The sequence below is a fragment of the Mus musculus genome, chromosome 16 (assembly GCF_000001635.26).
Source record: "Mus musculus strain C57BL/6J chromosome 16, GRCm38.p6 C57BL/6J".
In the NCBI taxonomy this organism is placed as follows: domain Eukaryota; kingdom Metazoa; phylum Chordata; class Mammalia; order Rodentia; family Muridae; genus Mus; species Mus musculus.
In genome coordinates this window covers 66,729,084-66,756,372 of record NC_000082.6, presented here as the reverse complement: position 1 = coordinate 66,756,372, position 27,289 = coordinate 66,729,084, and the positions used below count along the sequence as shown (strand labels likewise).

The window sequence follows — 27,289 nt, the reverse complement described above, 5'->3', positions numbered from 1 at the left end:
TCTTGTGGCTGTCATTCTTTTTGGTTTGTTGAATGATTACTTTCTTGGTTGTTCTAGGGCGTGATTTCCGTCCTTGTATTGCTTCTTTTCTGTTATTATCCTTTGAAGGGCTGGATTCGTGGAAAGATATTGTGTGAATTTGTTTTTGTCGTGGAATACTTTGGTTTCTCCATCTATGGTAATTGAGAGTTTGGCTGGGTATAGTAGCCTGGGCTGGCATTTGTGTTCTCTTAGTGTCTGTATAACATCTGTCCAGGCTCTTCTGGCTTTCATAGTCTCTGGTGAAAAGTCTGGTGTAATTCTGATAGGCCTTCCTTTATATGTTACTTGACCTTTCTCCCTTACTGCTTTTAATATTCTATCTTTATTTAGTGCGTTTGTTGTTCTGATTATTATGTGTCGGGAGGAATTTCTTTTCTGGTCCAGTCTATTTGGAGTTCTGTAGGCTTCTTGTATGATCATGGGCATCTCTTTTTTTATGTTTGGGAAGTTTTCTTCTATTATTTTGTTGAAGATATTAGCTGGCCCTTTAAGTTGAAAATCTTCATTCTCATCAATTCCTATTATCCGTAGGTTTGGTCTTCTCATTGTGTCCTGGATTACCTGGATGTTTTGAGTTAGGATCCTTTTGCATTTTGTATTTTCTTTGACTGTTGTGTCGATGTTCTCTATGGAATCTTCTGCACCTGAGATTCTCTCTTCCATTTCTTGTATTCTGTTGCTGATGCTCGCATCTATGGTTCCAGATCTCTTTCCTAGGGTTTCTATCTCCAGCGTTGTCTCGCTTTGGGTTTTCTTTATTGTGTCTACTTCCCCTTTTAGTTCTAGTATGGTTTTGTTCATTTCCATCACCTGTTTGGATGTGTTTTCCTGTTTTTCTTTAATGATTTCTACCTGTTTGGCTGTTTTCCTGCTTTTCTTTAAGGGCCTGTAACTCTTTAGCAGTGCTCTCCTGTAATTCTTTAAGTGACTTATGAAAGTCCTTCTTGATGTCCTCTATCATCATCATGAGAAATGTTTTTAAATCTGGGTCTAGATTTTCGGTTGTGTTGGGGTGCCCAGGACTAGGTGGGGTGGGAGTGCTGCGTTCTGATGATGGTGAGTGGTCTTGATTTCTGTTAGTAGGATTCTTACGTTTGCCTTTCGCCATCTGGTAATCTCTGAGCTAGCTCTTTTAGTTGTCACTGTTAAGAGCTTGTTCTTCAGGTGACTCTGTTAGCCTCTATGAGCAGACCTGGAGGGTAGCACTCTCCTTAGTTTCAGTGGGCAGAGTATTCTCTGCAGGCAAGCTCTCTTCTTGCAAGGCAGGTACCCAGATATCTGGTGTTCGAACCAGACTCCTGGCAGAAGTTGTGTTCCACTCACTAGAGGTCTTAGGATCACGTGTGGAATCCTGTGTGGGCCCTTGCGGGTGTCAGGCGACTCAGCTGGCAAGGTAGCCCGGGGCTCGAGTGGAGTGGAAGGGGTTTGTGCCCCAGATCAAGCCCGGGTAGCCTGCTTCCCTATGTACCGCAGTCTCAAGTTCCGCGCAATTGGATTGGGGCAGGCGCTGTGTTCCACTCACCAGAGGTCTTAGGGTCCCGTGGGGAGTCCCGTGTGGGCCCTTGCGGGTGTTGGGCAAGACTCTGCTGGCAAGGTAGCCCGGGGCTCCAGTCTCGAGTCGAGCGGAAGGGACTTGTGCCCCAGATCAGGCCCGGGTAGCCTGCTTCCCTATGTACAGCAGTCTCAAGTTCCGCGCGATTGGATTGGGGCAGGCGCTGTGTTCCACTCACCAGAGGTCTTAGGGTCCCGTGGGGAGTCCCGTGTGGGCCCTTGCGGGTGTTGGGCAAGACTCTGCTGGTAAGGTAGCCCGGGGCTCCAGTCTCGAGTCGAGCGGAAGGGACTTGTGCCCCAGATCAGGCCCGGGTAGCCTGCTTCCCTATGTACAGCAGTCTCAAGTTCCGCGCGATTGGATTGGGGCAGGCGCTGTGTTCCACTCACCAGAGGTCTTAGGGTCCCGTGGGGAGTCCCGTGTGGGCCCTTGCGGGTGTTGGGCAAGACTCTGCTGGCAAGGTTGCCCGGGGCTCGAGTCTCGAGTCGAGCAGAAGGGCCAGTTTCAGCATTTAAAGAATACTTTTTTCTTTGAACTTTTTTTACATTTGCTTTAAAAGTTTAAGATACTAAGCAAACCCATCTTTAGCATCCCTCCTGTCTCTGTGTCCCCTTGCCCCTTTTCCCTCTTCTTCCTCTCTTTTTCTGTCAATTAAATCTTGGGCTTGAGTGTTAAAAGTGGTCTCAGTCTATGCAGTGGGAAAAACATGTGAGTGATATCCCTCTCAGGATCTGCCTTTTCTGAACACAACAAAATTAATATCCCTCTACATTTATCAATTTCAATAATTGTGATCTCCAATTCACAAACGTTTCATATTTATTGGTGTTTCCCTTCAAGCCTGATGACATAAGCAAGATATTTTTTTCACACCATTATGAAATAATTTCCTTATCTAAAATGCTTTTCTTAATCCGTAGTTTGGAATCAAGTGTTAGTGAACATTACACTTTCCCCCAATATCCTGTGGAAATATTAGTAAAGAGTAACAGTGTTTTGAAACATCTCTTTGATAATTAAAACCTTAATGAAATCTATTGGCTCACTATGGGATTTGTAAATGGAAATGAAGCCAATGGGCATTTCAAACAAGTACATGATAAAACAGAAGATTCTTGAAAGTCCTCCTTTGTCATCAAGAAAATATTAGACGTAAATTTTGCTGAATTTCTTTCTTGTGAGTCAGAGCATGATGCTTTCTTGAATACTATTACATGGAGTGTTTTTCATGTAGAAAAAAATGTTTAAATTTCATAATGATTTTAGCGTTAGATCTCAACATATATGTGATTGTGACAGAAAATTATAGAATTCATGGAAGGATGTAAGCATTATGGAAGAGGCTCAGCCTGGACATTTCCCCATCTTTTGGATGTTCTTTTATTTCTTCCAAATATAAAAATAGCAGAAGAAACTTTTGCAGGCCAATCTGAATCATGGGAGTCACTATTGTATATCTAAATTACTTATTGATTCTTTATTCTTCTCCAAAAACATATGCCTAAAGCAGAAGCTAATGTGCGGTCCTTGAAAAGTTTCCTGACCAGGGTGCATACAGTGTACAACAGGAATTACTTCACTTACAGTTGGAAGTATTAGAAGAATTGCTACTATCCTAAACTCCACAGAACGAGTTTTCCAAAGACAAAAATGAATTGAGTAGAAGTTAATAATTCACCATAATATCTAACCTGGAGTAGCATATCAAATAAATTGGCAGTCATAAAGTTATATAAATTCCTATTAAAATTAACTTATAAATAATAATGTATGAATGACATTGGAATCCTCTTCTCAGATTTGTGCAGTTCAGAACCTATACACATAAAGACTCACCATCATGACTGCCAAAATTTGAGCAGAACAATGATGATACTAGTAGACATGCTAAACTGAACAGGGAAAACTCCCCAAGACCTTAACACTACACTGAGAATTCTAGGCAACTGAAAACTGGGAGGAATGGGAGAGATGGTCTTCCCCAGGGAAGAACACAATGGTCATTTGCCCAGTTCCAAACAGTGAGCTCTGAAAATCTATAATGTTACAAGGGAAATTAAACAGAATAAACAGGTTATAGTTAGTATTTAGGAGTACATGTTTACACACACATATATATTCATGCAATAGCAATTAATGGTGGAGGTAAGGCCATGAATAAGAAGAATGGGAAGAGTATATAGAAGGATTTGGAGGAAGGAAATTAAAGGGGAAAATGTGGTAATTAAATTATTATTTCAAAAATTCTTTCATGATGAGAACAATAAACTAACTTTTAAAATTTTCTGGTAAGAGTATAATCTATCGCACGAAGACTTTAAAATACAGGAAGGAATCCATGAGGACATTTGAGTACTATTCTTATTTCCATAACTTTCTATCTTATAAGAACCTAAGTATACCTCCTCATAACACCAATTTTTTTGAGTTTGGAGATTTAGTAGACAAAAGAAACATGATTTTTTTTTTTAACTCATACTGGTTGTCTAAAAATTCTTCAAATTTTGTAACACAAAGGGGGTATTCTCTATTGATTGTGTTAATGTTCTCACTGTAAGGCTGGTCTGTGGCATTAACAGTTCTGCTGTTCTCTCTCATGTTATGCCTGATGTCTCCTGCCTGTTCGTTTTTAACCTTAGCATTCAAAAACTATAGACTGGAACTTCTTTTATGGAGGGAAGAGTATCATTCATCTGAAAGAAGAAACTTGATCATATGTAGGTTCCCATTAGAAGGAGCCAAGGATCCTCTACATTAAGGTAGAACACAAGCTACACCAAGGCATGCTAAAGCACTCGATATTAAGTCGAACATTTTAAGGAGGAATGTGTCTAGGCTATTCATAACCTGTGCATAAACTCTAATGTCATCAAATTACATCTTATGATGTGAACACCTTTATCACTTTGAAGACTTATCTCCCAGAGTAGAACCTGGAATGCCTGAAGATCTTCGATTGATGTAACACAGACTCAATCACAGTCTCTTACTATCATAATGTGTACAAAGGTTATTTTTTTCTTTTTTATTCTCTGTTCTTTTATTTTTCTCTCATTTATTAGAAGGAAGTTGTGTTTAGAAGAAAAATTTAAAATACAGACTGAGCATTTAAATTTCCACAAATCTTTAGAGGTTTATTTCTATAAAATCTTTTAAAAAGTCTAAATGAAATTATGTACATATAGAACCATGTGCTTAAGAGGTACTTGAAAACATATTCACTAGTTAGAAAAAATACAATTACAATATAGATTTGATGTGTTAATTTGTGGTATAAGGACAATTAGATCTCCATGCTTATCAATATTAACTTGTGAATCAAGAAAGTATTGCTCTATTATTATAAGTGCATCATTTGAGAAGTGAAAAGTTAGTGGCTTTAAATAAAAATTTTCCATATTATTTTTATTATTATTATTTGTATGGCTTTGGGATAATCACCAAAACTCTACTCTTTTTTATCTGATACAAATTCTAGTTTCGTTTGACCTATTTTATAATTTCCAAGGATGCTGGGAATATGCACACATAAAATTATACAGGGTGTTTCAAAATTCAAATTATTAAATTCTTATAGCAAGTAGATTAAGTAGAATATATATATATATAGCAAGTAGAAATTTATTAGCATTAGGTTTTCTTTTACTCAATAGACTATTAAAATTATCTATATCTTTGGGTGAGAAAATGATAAATTTTCATAATTTCCTATGCTTAGATTCTTCAATTATTTTCATATAAAGATGCTCTTTCAGAAACTTCATGAGTACAGTTCTGGTAAAACTGCATTTATTCCTTTACTTTCTCTTTCTGAAGAGATAGGAAAAAAAAAAAACAAAAAAAACCCAAAGTGCTCACTGTTCTCTACGAACACACTGCAATAATTCACCCTATTCACAAAAATATATGTGCCAGCCAGTTTCTCTCTGCCAGGCATCAGTCCTTCCAGGGACATCCACAAAGAAACCTGTAATTCACTTCAATTCTGACTCTATGTAGCTGGAGATAGTGTCAGAGCCCACAGTAGGAAGGTTCAATCCCAGGAAACTGCTACTATGTCTTAGACCAATTACACAGAGCAGACTGTAAAACGTCCTTCCAATCAACACACTATGAGCCAGCATTGTCATGATTCCCTCCCTGGGTTGGATTACATTGCTAGAATGCTTCAGAGAAGCACTCTACTTTTCTATGTATTACAAAGGTTTTGGAAAAGAATACAGATGACCAACTAAATGAAGAAAGGCAAAGGTGTAGAGGAAAAAGGCAAACGAGTTCCTCAATCTGGGGGAAAACACTTTTCTGTTTCTATGTGTGTGTGTGTCTACATATACACATACACATACATATATATATATATATACATATATACATATATACATATACACATATACACATATACACATATACACATATACACATATACACATATACACATATACACATATACACATATACACATATACACATATACACATATACACATATACACATATACACATATACACATATACACATATACACATATACACATATACACATATACACATATACACATATACATACATACATACATACATATATACATACATACATATATACATACATATATACGTATATACATACATACATATATACATATATACATACATACATATATGCATATATACATATATGTACATATATGTATGTACATATATACATATATACACATATACATATATACACATATACACATATACACATATACACATATACATATATGCACATATACACATATACACATATACACGTATACACATATACACGTATACATATATACATACATACATACATGCATACATACATATATACACTTTATGTTTGTCCTTTACAAATCATACATGTTTATAACATAATTTGTGTCTTTGTACCTCCCTTGCTTATCTCCCTCCCATCTCTTTTAACTCTCCTACATCCCTACCAATCCATTTTCAGATTCATAACACATTTTGTTTCACTTGGGTTATGTGTGTGAGATTGGTTTGGAATTACCCATGGCATCCTGGTAATGTCATCAGTTAGAGTCCCATAAAGGCAATGACTGCATTCCCCCCAAAACTAACAAATAGAAAATAGTTGAGCAGTGAGGTATACGAGACTTCAGAGTACCTCTTCCATCCTTCCCTGACTGCTGACATGGGTCCATTCTTGTAGAACCCCAGTGCAGGTGTCTGCAGCTGCATTTGTGTGTGTGTGTCATTGCTATGGTCATGCCTTGACCAGAAGAAGCTACTCTGTAGCCCTTCTCTCCCTTGTCAATCTCTTACAACCTTTCTGCCCAGTCTATTGTAATGTGGACCAAGCACTCATCCACCACTTATTCTGGGTATCTTATGAAGTCTCTGTCTCCATTGTCATACCCTGGAAAGAAGCTCTTGCTACTTAAGGCTGAGAGTATCATTTCTCTTTCCATATAGGTATAATGTTTAAAAAGACAAATTGATGGTAATTCAATTTAGCTACGTGATGATAGTCAGTTACCTTCTGAAGCAGTGGTTCTCAAACTTTGGGTTGTGACCCCCTTTAAGAGTGACATGTCAGATATCCTGCATATCAAATATTTACATTATGATTCATAATAGTAGCAAAATGACAGTTACGAAGTAGCAGCAAAATAATTTTATGGTTCAGGGTTACCACAACATGAGGAATTGCAGGAAAGGGTCTCAGCCTTAGGAAGGGTGACAGCCACTTTTCTACACCCTATGAGCCCCCTCTGCCACATGTGATACTGATCAGATTTATACTGTAAGCCATACTAAAAGATATAGATTCCTTCCTATGGAACAGGCCTCAAAATCAGTTACAGAGTTATTTTACTTTCACAACAGTCATACCAAAATTCCAGTCATAGACATATCTTGCCTGGCAGATTTGTTCCATAGTTTATAGAATTCAGCACTGGGTAAGACAGCAGATGCCCTTTCTGTACTAGCAGCCTACATAGCACCTTCTGCGGCTTTGAAATGTAGGTGTCAGGAAGGAAGCTCCTAACTCCTTTCTAGCTAGATCTCTGTAGCATGAAAGCACGGTGTGTAGGTGTGTAGGTGTGTAGGTGTGTAGGTGTGTAGGTGTGTAGGTGTGTAGGCAGCTTCAGCAAATATTTTTAGGAACTAATTCTGGTGGACAACCAAGTGGATGAACACCAACTGCCTGCATTGTTTTAGGGAAGTCTCTGGAAGTTACCTGACCAACAACTCATAAGGGGTATCTAGTTCATACCAGTAGGGTATGAATCTCATAGAAGCAGGAGGAGAGAGGATGTGATAGGATGTTTCCTGGAGAAAGGGAACCTGGGTAAGGGGATAACATTTGAAATGTAAATAAAGTAAATATCAAATTAAAAAAATATTTTCATGTAACTGACTTCTGAGACTCCCCAGGAATCCATGGAGAATGTCCCTTTAAAGCATCTCATAGGTGGATCTCCTTGAATCAAAAGATTTGTTATTATACAAATATTTACAGTGAATTTAGGAACATTATCAGGAACAGGTATCAAAGCCTAACTCCTTTAGCAATAACATTATATAAAAGCTCTTCAAGAGCACAATGCCAAAAACTTGGGCAGAAATATGTGTATCATATTTATGAATTCTGGTAAAATTCAAACAGTACCTGTTACTTCATTTACAGTGGGTATCATAGATTTCAGTGGGGAAGAACTGTCATACCATATCTGACTACATTTTGTAAAGATTAAAAAATATTATAGTGTGTGTGCGTGCGTGTGTGTGTGTGTGTGTGTGTGTGTGTGTGTGTGTGTGTGCTTTCCCACAATGGTACGCAGAGGGAACATTTCAAGACTCGCTCTCTTTCTACCAGGCATGGAATTTATATTCAGGGTTGTGTATCAAGTGCTCTACCCACTAAGCCATCTCCCTATTCCACTGATTACACACTGTTGAAGAAACACAGGTAGGCAAGTTGTTTAGGAGAACAGAAAAAACAGTAGTGGTACGAGGAAGAAGGGTAGCTTCAGGAGTATAATTTCATAGTATAATTTCAGATAAATCTAAGGCAGAATTATGGCAGTAGACCAAAGAAAATAGTTCACTGTGAAATGCTAGTCTTTAACAACATCTAGACACTGGAATGATAGAAGTAGACCTCTCGAAGTGACAGCTGCAGAGACGTAACAAACCTGTTCCTTAGCACATATCTTACCGATTAAGTAGAACAGAATTCAAGTATATTTATCTCCAATTCTTTTGAGTTAATGTTTGATGGTTTATTCATACCCTGTCAAAGCCAACACACAGGCATGAGAAAGATGTCTATATGAATCATTTGATTTTGCTCACAGAACATTTAACATTTCCTATTTTTTTCTCTCTCTACATGCATGCCTGTACCCAATAGGCCAGAACCTGTTTTGTGGACGAAAGATGGTGCCGAATTACCAGATCCTGATCGAATGGTTGTGAGTGGTAGGGAACTCAACATTCTCTTCCTGAACAAAACGGACAATGGCACTTACCGATGTGAAGCCACTAACACCATTGGCCAAAGCAGTGCCGAGTATGTCCTCATTGTTCACGGTAAGATCTTTGGGAAAACATTACACATGAATGGAAGAAAAGTGTGGCGGATAATTCTTCAAATCTATTAAAGAGTTCAAATCTGTCAAAATTGGTTAAAAAATAAGTTAAATAGGTCTTATTTTTCTTTCAGAAGGACCTCTCGTGATTATGAATATCTCCAAGATATACACTTAATATGTTTCAAGTTTGGATATTAAGAAGTAGTTGCTTTATAGAATAGCCTCTGGTAGCTTCTCATAGATGCCAGAGTGCATCCTGGATCTCTATGAGATCATCCTGGATCTCTATGAGATCTCCATGGATCTCTATGAGAAAGAATTAGCAGCAGTGTTTCCCTCATGTATTGCACCAAGGCATTTTTTTCCTGAACCTATTATTCTACCCTTTGAACAATTACAAACGTGAGCTATGAGTGAAATTAACAAAGTGCAGTGATAAACTCAATGGACCTTAAGCATCATAGAAAGAATGTGTTTACTGTCTTTTGTCTGAGTCTATGCTGCTAGAAGCATGGATGCTTAATAAACCTAGTTCTCAAAAAAAAAAATGAACAAAATATTTGCAGGAGTAAGTCTAAGTCTAGTTCTTTGAAAAGGTTTACTTTTCTGGAAAAGAATACCTTATTTTTATTATATTTCCAAGTATTATTTTGTTATAATACTATAAGGGATGAAGAAAATAATATAATAACTGCTATATTAAAACAATGAAGACACATAGTGAAAAGGATTTTCTCAAGTAAACAGACTGGAAATTATAGAGTTTTGTGTTGTATTTGTAATAGATTGTGAAGAGTTAAAAAAAATCAACCTTGAGGAAAATCCCTGCTTTTATTGTAATAATTAGGCTGAAATTAAGTGTGGTAAATGCATATCTGTGAAATGCCACCTTCATTGCCAGCCACGTTATAAGAAATACTACCTTATTTAGTCACAAAAATTCCTCAGGATGTAAGAGCAGGATCCAAGAGTACATATCTATATACGACATGTGCACAGCCTGGTATACCTGATTTATCTGAAGTTATAAGTGCTACTGTCCACTAAGTGAGACTCCTGCCTGCATGTTGTATAGTATGATCGGCTGTGCTGACAGAAATGGACCTTAAAACCATGGAGAATTGAAGGAGAAATGAGTGAAGAAATATTATACCCAAATGAAAGTATGTCACTTGTTTCTTTAAAGCAATTCAAGTTGGGAAAAAAAAATCATGCTCTCTTGGTGTTTTCAAGCTGGCAACAGCATGGTTTTGCCAAGAGCCAAGCTACCTTTAGGTTGTTGGCAGTTGACATATTTTTAATAAATACTTCTCTAAGCACTTTTCAAGGAGTCATTTTTGGCTTTTACTCTTGAACTCCAATGGCTCAAAGGCACCCCATAGATTAATGCTATTCATGCTGCTAGATAAATACTGTGAAGCTCAACAGCAGTTTACCTAGTATTATTGACACACATAATGAGAGGCTCAGTGAAACAGTGAAACCATATTGCACTGCATTTAAAGGGGGTTCCAATTGGGTTCATTACAAACTAAAGGGCACTTTTCCCTTTTGCACACTGGGTGTAATGTTTCATTAGTCACTGGTTTGTGTACGTGTAAAAGCTACACTCTTCTGTTAATGGTCTGGCTGTTTCAAAACCCTACTAAATGATGAAATTTGAGTGGCATTTTGATCTACATTGAGTGCTGCATACAATTATATGCAATAACTTTACCCCTTTATGTTTTACACCAAGGTTGATTTTTACATCAGCTGTGCTGAATTAACATACCTATTGTACAGAAGGTATTTTTATGACTCAGGACGCATGTCTGAACCTAACATAGTTGCCTGAATCTATTGATTTCTAAATTGATGGAGGTTGGAATATGTTCCTGTATAAAACATCAACAACACAGATGCTAGGCTTTGGTTAGATATTATCCTGTGAAAACCGGTAGTAGTGAGCGTTGAAATTTTATGATATTTAATTGTCCTAAACCCTGAATTTTTTTGGGGGGTGGGGGTTATGTTCACTGAAGGTTTCCTTCATCTCCTTTATCCTATTACATTTTGAAATTTTCAAATTTAAGTATGCAGATGGCAGCTTTAGCCATTGGTTTCAAACTTGCTTTTAATGAGAGTTCCTAAAGAACAAGACAAATTTAAGTTCCCACTAAAAGAAACCTAGGAAAATTCTTGCAATATCCAACATTGTAAATATTAATATTTAGAGCAGGGTAAGTTCAATAAACCGTCTTGTTTCTCTAAGAAAACATAAAATTTTACAAAGCTACATAAATTATTTTTCCCAAGCAGTGTGGACCCAGATCAACATTTAATTACTAAAGGTATCATAGCAGAGATCTGTGGCTACAGATCACTATCAGTTATCTTAATCTAATTCATTTCATCTAGAATGGTTGATAGCAGTTAAATTATCTCATATTTATATCTCAACAATTGAATAAAACTTCACTTTTCAGGGGAATAGGGATTGGGATGGCTCGACTATTGAAGGTACTTGCTGCCAATTTAATGTGTGAGTTTACTTGAGACCCACAGTGTAGAATGCGAAAGCCTATGTGAGTAGTTGATCTCTCCTCTCTACACCTGGGCCTAACACCTGCCTGAATCGCAATAAGTAAATAAAAGCAACAGAGTTTTTGAACTCCGTATTCTTTAAAAAAAAATCACAAATATATGAGATGTGAAGGTTTTGACACATCATATGTATGGAGAGTGAAAAATAAATTCAACCATCTCAAATCTTTACTTCCTACCTTCTCAGATTTCTCAGTTAATTTCAGTTAATAATCTCATGTTAGAAATATGTATAACACCTGCATCAAATATACAAACACACACATAATGGACAATGGACGGTACACCAAATGCACAAAACACACAGACACACACATAGATACACACACACACACACACACAGAGACACACACACAGGCACACACAGATACACACACAGACACACACACAGGCACACACAGAGACACACACACAGATACAGACACACACACAGACAAAGATACACACACAGACACAGACATAGATACACAGACACACACACACAGATACAGACACACACACAGACAAAGATACACACACAGACACAGACATAGATACACAGACACACACAGACACATACACAGACACACACACAGACACACCCACGGATACACACACACACACAGACACACACACAGATACACACACAGACACACACACACAGATATACACACAGACACACACACACACACACAGACACACACACACACACACGTGTGTGTGTGTGTGTGTGTGTGTGTGTGTGTGTGTGTGAGAGAGAGAGAGAGAGAGAGAGAGAGAGAGAGAGAGAGAGAGAGAGAAGGAAATGTGAATTTACTAAATAGTCATATAGGAATGTCTTTGGTCCAGATCATTTTAAAATGTGGTATGCAGAATATTATGTCAGCAAACGTTCCTAAAGCATAAGAAATTCTACCACCAATGCCCTTCCTGAGAGTTATGAGGAAATACTGCAAGGTAGGCAGATCAAATGGCCAGCTGTTTCCTTCTTCTACAAGTAGCTGCGGAATGTGAACAGGTACACATATTAGGCAAAACTTTGGGGCATCAATGCCAAAGCTGTAGTGGAGAAATGGTATGGATCTTGAATGGTAATGGAGAGACAATATTACAGAATGTGCCCATGAAATCCCTCTTCCTTATTCAAATTTACCCTTTCCTTCACCACAACAATATTTACATGTAAGTTACATTTATTTTTTTACCATTGTCCAACTTATTCTACTGTGTACTTATTTTCTTCTACAATTCATATTTTAAAGATTTAATCATCCAATTACCTTAATTCATAATGTGCTACTTTTGAATGAAATTCTACGCTATATATTTGTCCATGTTTTAACTTTGTGCATACATGCATTCTTTTCTAGGAATTTTAATTTTTACAACCATGTAAAACAAGCACATTTATCTACAGCTATTATTTTAGTACCACAAATTAAAATAGAATTGAAATTTGCTTCTATTTTTATTCTCCCAATCAAGGGAGAATGAATGAGTTGTTGATTTAATAGCTCTAAAATACCACTGTGCATTTTCAGTTTATTTGTATTTGTAGGTGTTTACTGAAATAAGTAATGATAAAAAAATGACATTTCCATGGTTTGCATGACAATTACTCCAATAATTACACATTTGAATAGCACCCATATGTGTAACATGTGACCTGTCCCATTTTATTTTTTGTTGGAAAGAGCCATTATAAAGTATATTTTACAAACTTAACAGTAAGAGACTATTTTTACTAAAAATGTCTATATGCTTTATAGTCTAATGAAGGGTTTCAAGCTATTAAATGTGCCTTTCCAGTTTTAAGAATCAGTTACAACTGCTATTTCCCTCCTATTTATTGTTAATAATAAATATCAAAAACGCTCCAGTACAAAGTACCATACATATAGAAATTATAGAACATCATGACAAATGAAAGTTCTAAGCTTTGTGGCTCAACATACCTCCTCAAACTCTAGGGAAAGTATCTCCTCTCCACCTGGATGCTAGCTACCCAAAGCAAAGGACTTGCTCACTATGGTAGAAAAGCAAATCAAGGCAGGGAAAATAAATGTATTTTCACTGCAAGAAACATTTCTAGTGTCTCGCTGCTTTCAAGTATTTTCCTAATGTAGAGCAAATAATCACAAGCTTTAAGTTTATTATTACTTGATGATAGCTTTAACAAAATAAGATAGGTGTAGCAGAGTGATGTTAATTGATTTTCAAATAGACTGATCTTAATAATTTATATCTTAAATTTCCCTATTAATTTCTTGTCATAGAACTGAACAAGTACTTTTATCATATGCACATACCTACTATGGGAGAATAAGTTTTTACATTTTACAATTAGAATAGCCATGATTAGTAAGTAAATGAATGCTCACCCCAATAAAATGGAAAGAGTACTTCTGGTCATTATAGTAACCAGGCCAAAGATTTATGGTCTCTTTGGACATGATTATGATTACCAGAAAGAAAATATTTAGATGCATTGGAAGATTATATATTTATTTATTACTTGTCCTGTTGAATTTATGGGTAAGAGGATTCCTATAGATCATGATGGCATCCAGAGAGTGGGTTTTGTGTAAGAAATTAGGAAAGAGAAGATGGGGTCACATACAGATATACAGTGTAGTAAACATTAAACAGCAATTCAACTAAAATCTGTTCTGTCATATAGATACAGACCTAGCCAGCTGGTAAATTATCTGTGTGTGCTAATAATGAGCTTTCTTTAGAAACATAAATGAAAAATATGGAACATAGAATAAAAAGGATAAAGCAGACATCCCTTTACAGCAACAAACACTAATAATGGAAATCCCCAGAGTTGCTGGTCTCAGCAGTGCTGTCTGAGATCTTCCCACATGGTCACTGGTCACTGGTTGGATGATTCTTTTAACACATCACTTCTACACATGTAAATGTAGAGTGATCCCCTTTGCCTGTAGGAAATACATGCCTCTGCCTGTTTGAATATGCTGCCAAACTCTGCAAAGACAAGTGGAGATGAAGGCACTGTGTTTGTTTTATAGCTCATTTAAAAGTGTGTGCGTGTGTATGTGTCTATGCTGCTATGAGTTTTGCGTAGAACACCGAATACACTTGAACTGAATTCCATCTTTTTAAGATGAAAATGCACTGTGTAAATTGACTTTTTTCAGCTGTCATGGTATAATCCATGCATATATTTCCTACTAACATAAATGTTCCTCCAGATCTAGATGAATTAGGGGTCAAATATAAAAGGACAAAAACCTTTATTCAGAATCTGTCTTCAAATTTTCAACATCAATAATTATTTTCTCTATTTCTCCATAACCTTTCTCTCATCCACAGTCTATAAAATGGTAAACACAATGATGAAATCAATGTCACTAAAGTCTTCTTAGTTGGCTTATGTGCAAAACTAGTTAGGCTACAGTTTTCTACTCTATACAGAGTCCTTTTACCAAAAAATATGGTCCTGAGTTGGCTCATTTTTTGATAATTCAAGCATTATGTCATGACCCTTGAAGGAGAGTTTTGGCTCTGAGTTTCAGAAACTATAGATTTGTACATAAAATATACTTATAGTGTCTTGCCTTGTAGATGTCACAAATAACACATTATATACTGTTTTTGATTCTAAAATAACCCTTGCCTCATTTCTACTCTTCTATGTCCAGCATCCTGTGCATAATACCTACTAGGGAGGTTCCCACTCTGTTCTTGCCCTTTCACTGACCTCTCAGGACTAGGCACTGAAATGCTTTCTAATGGACAACCTAAAATGATGTGTGTGAAAGAAGGAACTCACTAACATTACTTCTGTTTAAGAAACTAGGGGTTCAGTTTAGTTTTAGATATTCAACTGTTTTGGAAAATTCAGATACTCTTAAATTTAAAAATAATAGTTGGCAAATAAGTAACATGCTACTTGTAGTGTGGTGACTAAATTGGTACTCTTTGCATACCATTTTATGTGCAATATGTCTGTGTGTGAGAGAGAAATGGCCACTTCACCAACATAAAACACCTCTAATTATGAAGTATAAGACTGTGAGAAGCTAGTCCAGTCTTCAAAAGGCATGGGTTAATGCTGAGAATCACAGATAGATGAAAGACAGATAAGGATAGATAGATAGATAGATAGATAGATAGATAGATAGATAGATAGATAGATAGATGATAAAAGATAGACAGATAATGTATGATAGATAAATTATTGATAGGTAGAATGATAGATGATAGAAGACAAACAGATGATAGATACATAGATAGATACCTAGACAAATAAATAAATAATAAACAAACAAATAGATAAATAAAGAAAAATTATAAAAGGATAGATGAGAATGATATCATATTCCTGTGATCCAAGTACCCAGGCAGTAGACACCGAACATCAGAGGTTCACAATCATCTTCAGCTACTTGCAAATTCCAGGCCAGCCTGAGCCATATAATTTCTTGTCTCAGAGAGGCAAAAACAGACAAAACATAAAACAAACAAAAGAACAACAGCTCCCTAAACAAAATATCCACAACCCCCCCCCCCAACCAAAAGCTGTAGATTTCAAATCAATGCAAGAAACACCTCTAGAGAAACCATTGTCAGAAATCCATTACTGTGCTGGCAAGTGAAAGGGGAACAATGAAAAACACAATTCAAGCAAGTAATTAAAGAGATGTGCAAACCTCAGGCTTGTTTATAAATCATGGCTCTCCTGGTAACCACAGTGGGTTTTGTATCCTAAAAGTACAAATTGTTATTAGCATTTTATAATATTAATTTTTGTCAATTACCCAAAACATTTTTTGAAATTTAAAGACTGATGTTATCTGTAGAATAAGGTACCATATAAATTGACTTCATTGTACTTCAAAGTAGACTAATATCTTTAGGAATATTGCCTCTTAAAATTATGTACAAAATGGGTTAAGTACATATCTGTCAGAACATCTTTCTTTTAGGTCAGTTTGACTTATCAAAAATCAAGAATCAGGTGTAAAAAGAATTATTTACATTATCATACCAAACTCTCCACTTTTAATAAAATGAATATATGTGAGTAAATGAAATAACATGCAAAACAACTCTAGATTCCTTTATCATAGAACACACATTGAAAAACAATTTCTGCTTGCTCAATATTTGTCACACTTCCTCCTTATATCTGTTACTTCATTTACTTTTCCTTAAAAATGTCAGTGATGTGCCCCTCATCCAGTCATGTGACTTACTTTGGGTAAAATACTTCCAGTCAATGAGTGAATGCGACCCTAAATGATGTAGGGCCATCCAAGATGAAGGTTCCTTCCTTAAGTTTAACTTTGCTTGTGTCAATTTGGAAAGTAATGTGTTTTAAAGCAGAAGATACATATTTCATCCTTCACATAAGACACTGATTTTATTCATAAACTTTCCTTGTAATTATGGAGAGCGTTTGGTGACCACCTACAGTTTAAAATTGCAGCACTTTCCAATTTTCGGAGGCAAGATTTTTTTTAAATTATTATTATTATCTTAATATAAGGATTCCACTTAGCATCAGAAGCCAGTGGAAGAGACAAGGAAGATGTTTAGAGAATTTGGACAAGGGTTCTTTTTTATGGGACAGGTGGGTTTATGATAACTCTGTTGTGAAGGAGGGTCAAAAGGCTAAATTGAGGTCCTGTTAGTCTGATATCTGCCAATTCAATGAGAGGTCTGGACTTGTCATCCCTTTATGTTATGACTTAAATAGGCTGCTACATGTGGCTGAGTATAATGGAGGCAGATAACTGTCAAGTTAGAACTTATGCACTACATTTATAGACAACACAATCTTCCTTTAACCTAAAAAAACACCTTATTAGAAAACAAAACGTGTTGCAGTGAGTTATGCGTGTTGTATCTGCTGGAAGTGACTTCATCCCGACAGGACTATATAGGATTGGCTGTGCTCTAATGAGCCCCCTTAATAAGATCATATTCCCATGCTTTCTAATTCCTTCATTAACACTTGAAGGAAAGGAAGCTTTCCCACTATTTTTTGATTGGCATTTATGATTTAGGAGCCTAACAATTTTAAAATGCTGACACTAGCATTTAGAGCTGAAGCATCTTCAGAATGCTCTACTGTAATCTTGTAGACTAGTCTTTCAGAATTGTAGGCCTTTAGAAGGAATTTCTAGAATATTTTCTGCAAGTGGTGCAACTTTTTTCTATACCATGTTTAAATATTGGTTGCATATTTATGCCCCGAGAAGTGATATTGCTTACATATCCACATTGTATTAGCATCCATAAAGCATATAACTAAGAAGGAGCTCCCAAAATATACCACTAAGTAAATTATCTGTTGCATTAAAATGTTTGCTTCATGAAAAACTTAAAACTTAAATAGGCTGCTACATGTGGCTGAGTATAATGGAGGCAGATAAATGTCCTTCCTTACAAAATCTAAAACCAGTAAACATGCCTCTTCCTAGTTCTCCCAATGGCTGCAAAATTGAGCAACGGAATACTAAGGATTTGACATTATTTTGCAAGTCAGAGAGATATGAACTCTTTATAACATAATAACTCTTACCTTAATTCTGTTATCCTTAAAACCCTACCCCTCTGTGTAGGGGGGTAGCAATAGCTCTTAAAGTGAACTGATTACCCCTCGAGAATGGAATGTTTGGTCCCATCAAGTCGAAAGGGTGTAGATGTGTAGACTTCAGACTAAATTACAGCAGTTTTTCTCCTTAGTTGGACAATAGTCTTGGGAGAAAAACAAGCAGCCTTGGCTTCTGGGAAGTCTTTAGACTTAATTTTGTTTTCAAAAATCCATCCTGAATGCCATTTTTAGAAAGAGAAATTTCCAGAAAACAAAACAAGTTGACAAGTTAGAACTTATGCACTACATTTATAGACAACACAATCTTCCTTTAACCTAAAAAAAACACCTTATTAGAAAACAAAACGTGTTGCAGTGAGTTATTGCGTGTTGTATCTGCTGGAAGTGACTTCATCCCGACAGGACTATATAGGATTGGCTGTGCTCTAATGAGCCCCCTTAATAAGATCATATTCCCATGCTTTCTAATTCCTTCATTAACACTTGAAGGAAAGGAAGCTTTCCCACTATTTTTTGATTGGCATTTATGATTTAGGAGCCTAACAATTTTAAAATGCTGACACTAGCATTTAGAGCTGAAGCATCTTCAGAATGCTCTACTGTAATCTTGTAGACTAGTCTTTCAGAATTGTAGGCCTTTAGAAGGAATTTCTAGAATATTTTCTGCAAGTGGTGCAACTTTTTTCTATACCATGTTTAAATATTGGTTGCATATTTATGCCATAGAAGTGATATATTGCTTACATATCCACATTGTATTAGCATCCATAAAGCATATAACTAAGAAGGAGCTCCCAAAATATACCACTAAGTAAATTATCTGTTGCATTAAAATGTTTGCTTCATGAAAAATATACAGTGAATTGCAAATGACAGGTGAATATTATATATTTCTGAGACTTGCAATTGGGTTGAGTGTATTGGTCCGGGGAACAGATGTGTCCGTGCGGGTGGTGGGACTGTATTTGTGAACAAAGAAGACATAATTTTTTTTTGTAAGGCTAAGGTGGTGGTTGGTGGTGTGAGTTGGAAAACAAAATGGATGGTAATGTATAGTAAACAGATACAGAGTTCCTGAAAAGCGTTTGCAGATAGAGAAGGAAACATGAACTAGTTTCAGAATGGAAGAATATGTATAGGAGTATTGAAAGGGACTTGACAGACACACATGAAAAAGATGATGCTGCGAAGCAGACTGAAATGGCGAGAAGATGACAGCACAGAGAGTACAAATAGTTGGATCTGGATCTTGAAGAAGGCACGTGAGGCAGGAGCAGATGTCCTTTTGTGTGTCCAACTCAGAGTTCTTTCTGATCTAAAACTGGTATAATGGGAAATGAAGTAAAGGCACCGAGCATGTAACCTCTGAGGCCCTCCAGTCCTTGATTGAGGGCATCTACACAGTGGGCATGGCATGGAGTTCTGAGCACAGTTTTTAGAACTAAGAAGGAGTGATAATAGACTGATGTATTTATTATAAAACAAGCTTCACGATGCTCTTCCACACAGAAGTTTCTGAGTACCTGAGCTAACATAATTCTTCATGTGTGTAAGTAGGTTGTAATAGAATATTATAAATGAGAATGTATTTATTTGGAAGTCAGCATTGGCCTTATGAGTGACACTTGGAACTTACTTCAAAAGTGTCTGCACTATTGCTTAGTAGCCCAGATACAGGGGTTTGTCTGGAGTTCTTAAAATGCTTCAGAATTTTTATTTTATACAATATTATTTTAAATTCCTCACAATGGGTAGATGGGCACACAAACTCATAAATCAAATTTTTATGACTTTAAACTTTTTTTTTTAGTTTCCTATCAATGAACATGATACAATGTTTCTTTAAAGGAAACCTCTGTGTTTACTGTGTTATATGTGTTGAATGATAGAGACACTTCCTTTATTTTTAAATTTTAAATATTTATTTACATAGTACATAGCACATTATATTGTATACCACTGAAATATATGCATACTATTATTCAGTAAATTGGGTTTGCATATTTAAATTTTAATGATTCCTGGAATTCCATGAATTTATTTAACCACCCATCTAAAATAATGGCATTTAGTTTATTAGCAAGAGAAAATTTAAAATTCAATAATGTTTTCAGAGAAAATGGAGTTCTATATTTCTTCTTTTTAAAGATTTATTTATTTATTATATGTAATTACACTGTAGCTGTCTTCAGACACACCAGAAGAGGGGTTCAGATATCATTACGGATGGTTGTGAACCACCATGTGGTTGCTGGGATTTGAACTCAGGACCTTTGGAAGAGCAGTCAGTGCTCTTACCCACTGAGCCATCTCACCAGCCCGAGTTCTATATTTCTATGTAGTATAATCAAAACAGTTTTAAAAACTGCTGTCAGCTGATGTGGCATTCACTCATAAGCTTATCTTAATATCTGGTTATTAAGAAATTTACTGAGGTATCTCTTGTTTTAATTAAAAGATTTCTATAAAATTACAAATTTTCATGATCAGATCGAGACAAAATATAATTACGTTCATTTGGTACAGTTTTCCAAGTAACTTTTTAAAAACATTTTTAGTATTTTTAAACGTTAATTCTACACTAATCATGATTTAAATTCTGAAATATATAATTTACACACTTCATTCCTTTTGTAAATTACTAATAATGAACTTACTGATATATTTTATTCATCTATTTTAGTCATATATTTTGTGTGTACTTAAACCTTCACACATATGCAAGTTCATAAAACAACTTATGTGAGTTTTTCTTTTTTCCACTGTGCATGTCCTGGGTATTGAGCTCAGATCCTCGGTGTTGGCACTGGGGACTTTTACATGCTGAACCATTTGACTTCATAATTCTTGTTTCACACAAATATCTCAGGAACTAATTAAGTAAACATATAGTACATTTTCCAAGGAACAATACTTAAGACAAAGCTGAGTTACGCCTTGACGTTGTACAAATGATAGATGAAGTATTATGTACAAGTATTGAGTTGTCATTTTATACTTTTACTGCATCATAAATCATAGTTATAGATCATAAATTTGACTGTCACTTCACAACATGTATGGGATACATGTTCTAATATCTTATAAATAATCATGGAATGCTAGTACATTTGTATGTATATACATGCATACATATATACATACATACACATATGTATGTATATATTCATACACACACATATGTGTGTGTGTATGTGCTTCAAGATCTTCTTAAATTAACATATCCAGAATGTTATAATATGAAAAATTCTGAAAAAAGTAACATATAGGAAACAAAAGTAAATTATTTTGTATTATACAAAGAATTAATAGATTAAATTTATCCAAATATTTAGTGTTAAAGTGCATGTCATTAACTTGTATATAAAAGTGTTTTATTCTTCAAAGAACATAAACAGATAAATAGTAAAAGAGAAATATGGCTATGTTTTGTATATTGATGCTTTACTGAATTATTTCTTGATATGATAGTATAATGGTTTAAAATATATATTTCTGATTCTAGAAACATCAAAAATTCAGGGTGCAGGCATGGTAGCACTTGAGAGGCAGAGACAGAACGGACTTCATAACGACAGTCAGGGTAGCAAGTGCCACATAGCAAAAACTTGTCTTAAAAATAGAAGATAGGTAGCTAGCAGTTGTATAGCTCATATTTCTATGAGAAAATGTAAATCCAATTTGTGATTATTCTCTAAAGGATGAAAATTAAAACTTGAAGCAACCATCACTGAGGTGTTTAGTATACTTTATCAAATTTTGCTACTCATTTATAGAAGCAAGACATTTCAAAAGCAAAGTTGAATTTTATAAGAAGGGGAAAGAATATTTAGACTTAGGAACACTTCTCAGAGTCCTTTGCTAATGTCTGGTTTTTCTGGATCCTAATCCATCTGCCCATGGGCAAAGATCCTGAGTGTTAGAACAGCAACCTCTAATACCAGTACGTGTCCCATTAACATGTCATCGCTCATCTGGGATAGGAAGTAAGTTCTTTCTGATGCTGTTGTTTTGATAACATTTCATAACTGAAAATATAAAAAGTACATTATGGTTCTAAACAGTGCCCTTTAAAAAATAACACTTCCCCCCTGTATGAAGATGTAGAGGGTGTTTTTGAAAGAAGTGCTTTTCTCTTTTAATTCTATTATAATTAATCCATCCTGTTATACATGGGCACTTTCTAGTTCTCCTTAGTTATATTTTTATCCTGAGCAGTAACTGAGAGTTTTTCTTTCTGAGGTGAATTCTTAAGTGGTAAAAGACCAGAATCAAAAATAGATCAAATAGAAAGTTTAAGTATGTGACAGAAGTTTCACGCAATTTTTGCGATCTTTCTGACATTTCTAACTAATTCCACCTAATCTCACATCGTTTAATTTTACCTGTTTCTAATTATCTTCTAGAACTGAGTATTTTAGGTTATTTCAACTTTTACTATTCTACAAAGGAGATGAAATAATTTAAATCAGAAATTACTGATGACTAAAAGACTGGGGGAAGAATCATGGAAACTAAACATATTTGAAAATATTCTACACAGAGCATTGGCTATGCAGCATATGATAGCATTTACATAAGTTAAAAACCTGTAATTGTGGTTGGGAAAGATGTCTTCTCAGCACACCCTTTGTGCACAGTTGTCACCAATCACACATGTTACTGTTTGATAGAATAATCTAATCTCATAGTCTGTGATAAATTTAGTTATATCAGACTCCATAAATGGACTTTTAAAGATGAAATATTCTTTGTTCTTAAATATTGTAGTACTAGATATTCATTTTACATTTTTTTACAAAAATAACTTTGAGATCATTGAAATAAAAATAAATTATTTTATATTTGAGGAAGGTATAAAAAGTTAACTAAATTTTTTATTCAATATATTTCCATTTACTTCTAGTGTGTGTAAAGTCTTTTAAAATGCTTACTAAAAATTAAGAACATAGGGTAAAAAGCAAATAAGTCTATGGGCATAAATACACAATTTTTATTCATTCACTATATTTTTTTCTAAAACCAGTGTCACCTTATGATCATGATAAATTGCTCCCCAGGCAATATCCATTGTCCCTAGTGATTAATGCAACACCATTGAGTTTTCAGGGGTTGTTTTCTTAATTTGACTGGCCAGGAAGCATTTTCCCTGTTGAAAAACAGATGTAAACATCAATACTCCAGATAAGAGAGTGATCTCACGCTGGTTTCCATGTATCCAGTGTGGAGAATTCAGCGGGTACAGTCAGCAGATGGACTAGAGCTATTTATCAGGGTAAAGTGCTAGAAAAATGTTTGCTGTTACTTGAGGACTTTTTCTGAAAGAATGACAAGCAACCTTTCAACAGCCAAATAATCCGTCAAGAATTATGAATATTTGGGGGTTGCATGACAAACAGACAAAATCAAGCCCCAGTACAGTTAATTCCAGGTAATTGGGGAAGTGTTTCTAATTCTCTTGCTGTGTAAATTATATGCCTATCTGCCGGGAACAAAACTTTTAAGGATTATCCGAAGGTTTTTCATAACCTAACACTGGAAACATTGCTTGAGGTCTCTTTGATATTCTGAATACTTTAAACTGGTTTTAATGAAATCAAGGAAGATTTGGTCATTGAACACTACTAAGCTGTTCTGTGGCTCACCGTTTTATCCCTGGATTTGAATCAAATTTTAATTTATGACAACTTTACTAATTATAGTTTGGAGACTGAACGTTATTTTTCAAATCCTTATTCAGTAACTTCTTTTTGCTGTCCTCTATTTAAATGAGTCATAAACCTGTCTGAACATCAGTCACATCGCGTGTTCCATGCTAGTTGACTCGATACTTATTAAAGACTCCTAGGTACTGCAAATTTGTTAGAAGGCGTTACCAGCTAATCGGGGTAAGAATTGCAAGACTTTAAACTGTATGTTAACATCGTTTGTGAAAACCAGAGGAGCACAATAACAATTACAATAACCATTGGCTTCCCTTGTTTGTTTGTTTCTAAAGATTGCCCTCTGCCTATTTTCAATCACTTTCCTGAAAGGAAATTCAGAGGCACTTAACATGTATATGCATATACATGCTCGTTGTTAACACGTCTTTAATCTTATCTGGCGGTATTTGTGTTTCTTTCCGTATGTGGCGTTTCGTTGTTTACTTCTTTGACAACGCATGTCATTTTTATTTTACATATATGTATTTTGCTACTGCATGAGAGCATTTTCGAAGGCCCCCAAAGAACAAGTGAACTCTTGTCATTTTAAATTTCACTCGAAACGTTGCACGCGATTTACTTATTCTCAAACCTAGCTCCCGAATTTCTCTTTTTGTGTATGTGTGTGTGTGTGTGGAGCATAAAAGAGAAGTGAAAGAAAAATGACAGAACCTGTGTGTGGTGGTTGTTGTGTACCTGTCATTCCGTTTCAGCTTTAAATGATTATGCCTTAATAAGATGTGTGTATTTATAATTTGAGTCATTTTTGTGTTTTTCTCTTTTGTTTGCATGATATGATTTTATTTTATATTTTGTTTCTTTCCGCTCACCAGATGTTCCCAACACTTTGCTTCCCACTACTATCATCCCCTCCCTTACCACTGCACCAGTAACAACCTCTGTAACCATAACAACCAGCCCAAGCACATCTGCATCAAGCAGCAGCAGAAGAGGTACAGTATGCTTCTTTGTTATAGCCTCAGAAGCCCAATAAGTGGAGCTGTGTAGAAGGGTATTGTTTAGAATAGAATAATGAGATCCAGTTTACATATTCATCTTATCTTAATTCTACGACGATGTGATTAAGCCAACAAGATTAGTGTGAAGAAGAACTACAAAAGGAGAATAGGAGTCAAGTGGTTTGTTTTATTTTTAGTGTCCTTACGACTCTTATCCAAATGCTATGTGATGTTGTTTAAAAATACATGCATCTCCACTACACTGAGCAATCTGGAGATGTGAAGATAGGACATAGATTTTTTTATTTGCCTTGAGATGTAAAGAGATAACGTGCTCAATGATGCGGAGATAGCATGTGGCTGTAAATATTCTACTTTAATATCATTGACTTGATATTTCTCTACAAATTGAAGTTTTCAGAGTGTTGAATTTTTCTAAAATGAAATCATGTGTGATTCACCACTAAGAACTTTCAAGTAAATACCCAAAATGTATGCTACCCTAAATTGATTCCATGATAGGATATCCTAAATTGGAATGTTGCAGAGATTTCTGACCTAACAGGAATTTATACTTGGCTTAAATTACTATTCAAATAAGCACTTTATTTCAACCCCAAAATAGCAACATTACATAAAGGAACTGAAGTAGCCACAAAGGCAAAATAATAAATAATAATAATAATAGCAGAAACTATTAAAAAATGCCTTAAATTTAATATATCCACAACAGAGTGCAGAGAAAGTTTCTTATTTAACCCTTCCTTTCCTTACTTACATGCATTTTGTGTCATAGAGCTACACTAACATATTAAGTGTAACAACTTAACTGGATGTTCGTGGAGACTGTATGTTCCCACAGGTAAATAAATTATAAAAAGTGGTTTATTTTTATCTTTTTTAATATCTTGTCTTACATGGTTTTCTGGTTCAGTAAATGTTTTTTCTTGAAATTTTATTCATTCTTGATAAGAAAATGGGTTGTAGCCTTGTACAATAGTTTCAAAAGCCTGTTTTTCTCTTGTTACCAAAAAAAATGTCTGGTCACTTTTATTAATAATCATATGCAGGAATATTATAACATGTCAGTGAATGGTGAGAAAGTAATTTGATGTCTGCTGCAATGAGTTGCTTAGAAATATCTTGATTATTTGTGTCTGATGAATGAATTTATTTTCGGCTTTATCTGTTCATTTATGGAAGCAGTGTTTAAGTGTTTTCTTATAGATGCTTGTATTATGAACAAGGGGGAAAAACAGAAAACTATGAGGCAAAGTGAAATTATTTAAGGTAAAAGAATGAAAGAAATCTAAATTTCTCCTTTTATTTCAAATATCCTTCCAATATTATTATAGAGTGTAATTTATATATTTATATAATCATAATTTTGTGTGTATTTATATATATAGTGATACTAAATTGAGAGATTGATCTTATTCTCTCATATACCATTAAACATTAAAAGCTATGCATAAGTGGTCATGTTTGTGAGACTTCACAGGTTTAACAACATGACTGCCCAAATGTGAACAAGGATGATACAAAGAACATGCCATACTACATAGGAAAAAGCCCATAGAGCCTCAACATTTCACCAAGAACTACATGCAAATGAGGGAAGTTGGAGTGGAGAGGTGGCCCTCCCTAGGGAAGAACATTACAATCAGCCCTAAAAGCATACATAAAGTAACATTACATGAACTTATGGGAATATTAAATGGGAATATATGTGCATACAAATTCATATATTTATGAAGTAACAGCTGATAAAAAAAGAGGCCATGAATTTGAAGGAGCGAAAATTATGAATTACATGTGAGAATTTGGAAGGAGGAAACAGAAGGGAGAAACATTACCTCATAAGTAATAAAAGAAAATTAAAATGACATTCATACACACACATAAAAAATCATCTTATATTTTCCTATTTAAACATAGAAGTAAACATTTAGAATGCAGTAAGATGTAAAACAATAGAACATGTGCCTGAGTATACCATGTGTTTTGTGTGACATTAAAACACACACATATGTACATAAACAGACATACACAGAAGAAAATGAATGTTTGCTTAATCCTCATTTTTTTTCTCTTTTCATTTGAACTAACATCAATCAGGAGATTAGAAAAGGAACCAAGGTCACCTACACCACTATTAGTCAAGTCCATATTCAGGGGAGAAAGAGTTAAATAATGTATTAGTATGTAATTAGTACTGTGAGTGTTTTCCTCTGTACATTTTGGGATATGGAGGTCTTGCAAACTGCTACTCAATTCTGATGTTTTTTTATGTGA

The 27,289-nt window shown here is 35.2% G+C and overlaps 1 protein-coding gene across 7 annotated transcripts in view; it reads left to right on the top strand.

Annotated features, from left to right (window-relative positions):
- The window catches only part of Cadm2 (cell adhesion molecule 2), a 965,502-nt gene that overhangs the window by 864,545 nt on the left and 73,668 nt on the right, over window positions 1-27,289 (top strand). For 3 of the 7 annotated variants that reach the window (NM_001347247.1, XM_006523026.4, XM_011246128.3), the window contains 2 exons: window positions 8,996-9,174; window positions 24,869-24,988. In NM_001347247.1, the coding sequence (NP_001334176.1) occupies window positions 8,996-9,174; window positions 24,869-24,988 (299 nt within the window). Of the gene's footprint in view, window positions 1-8,995; window positions 9,175-24,868; window positions 24,989-25,790; window positions 25,857-27,289 lie in introns of all 7 variants that reach the window. The other 4 variants (XM_011246129.3, NM_001145977.1, NM_178721.4 and 1 more) reach the window with 2 other exon arrangements.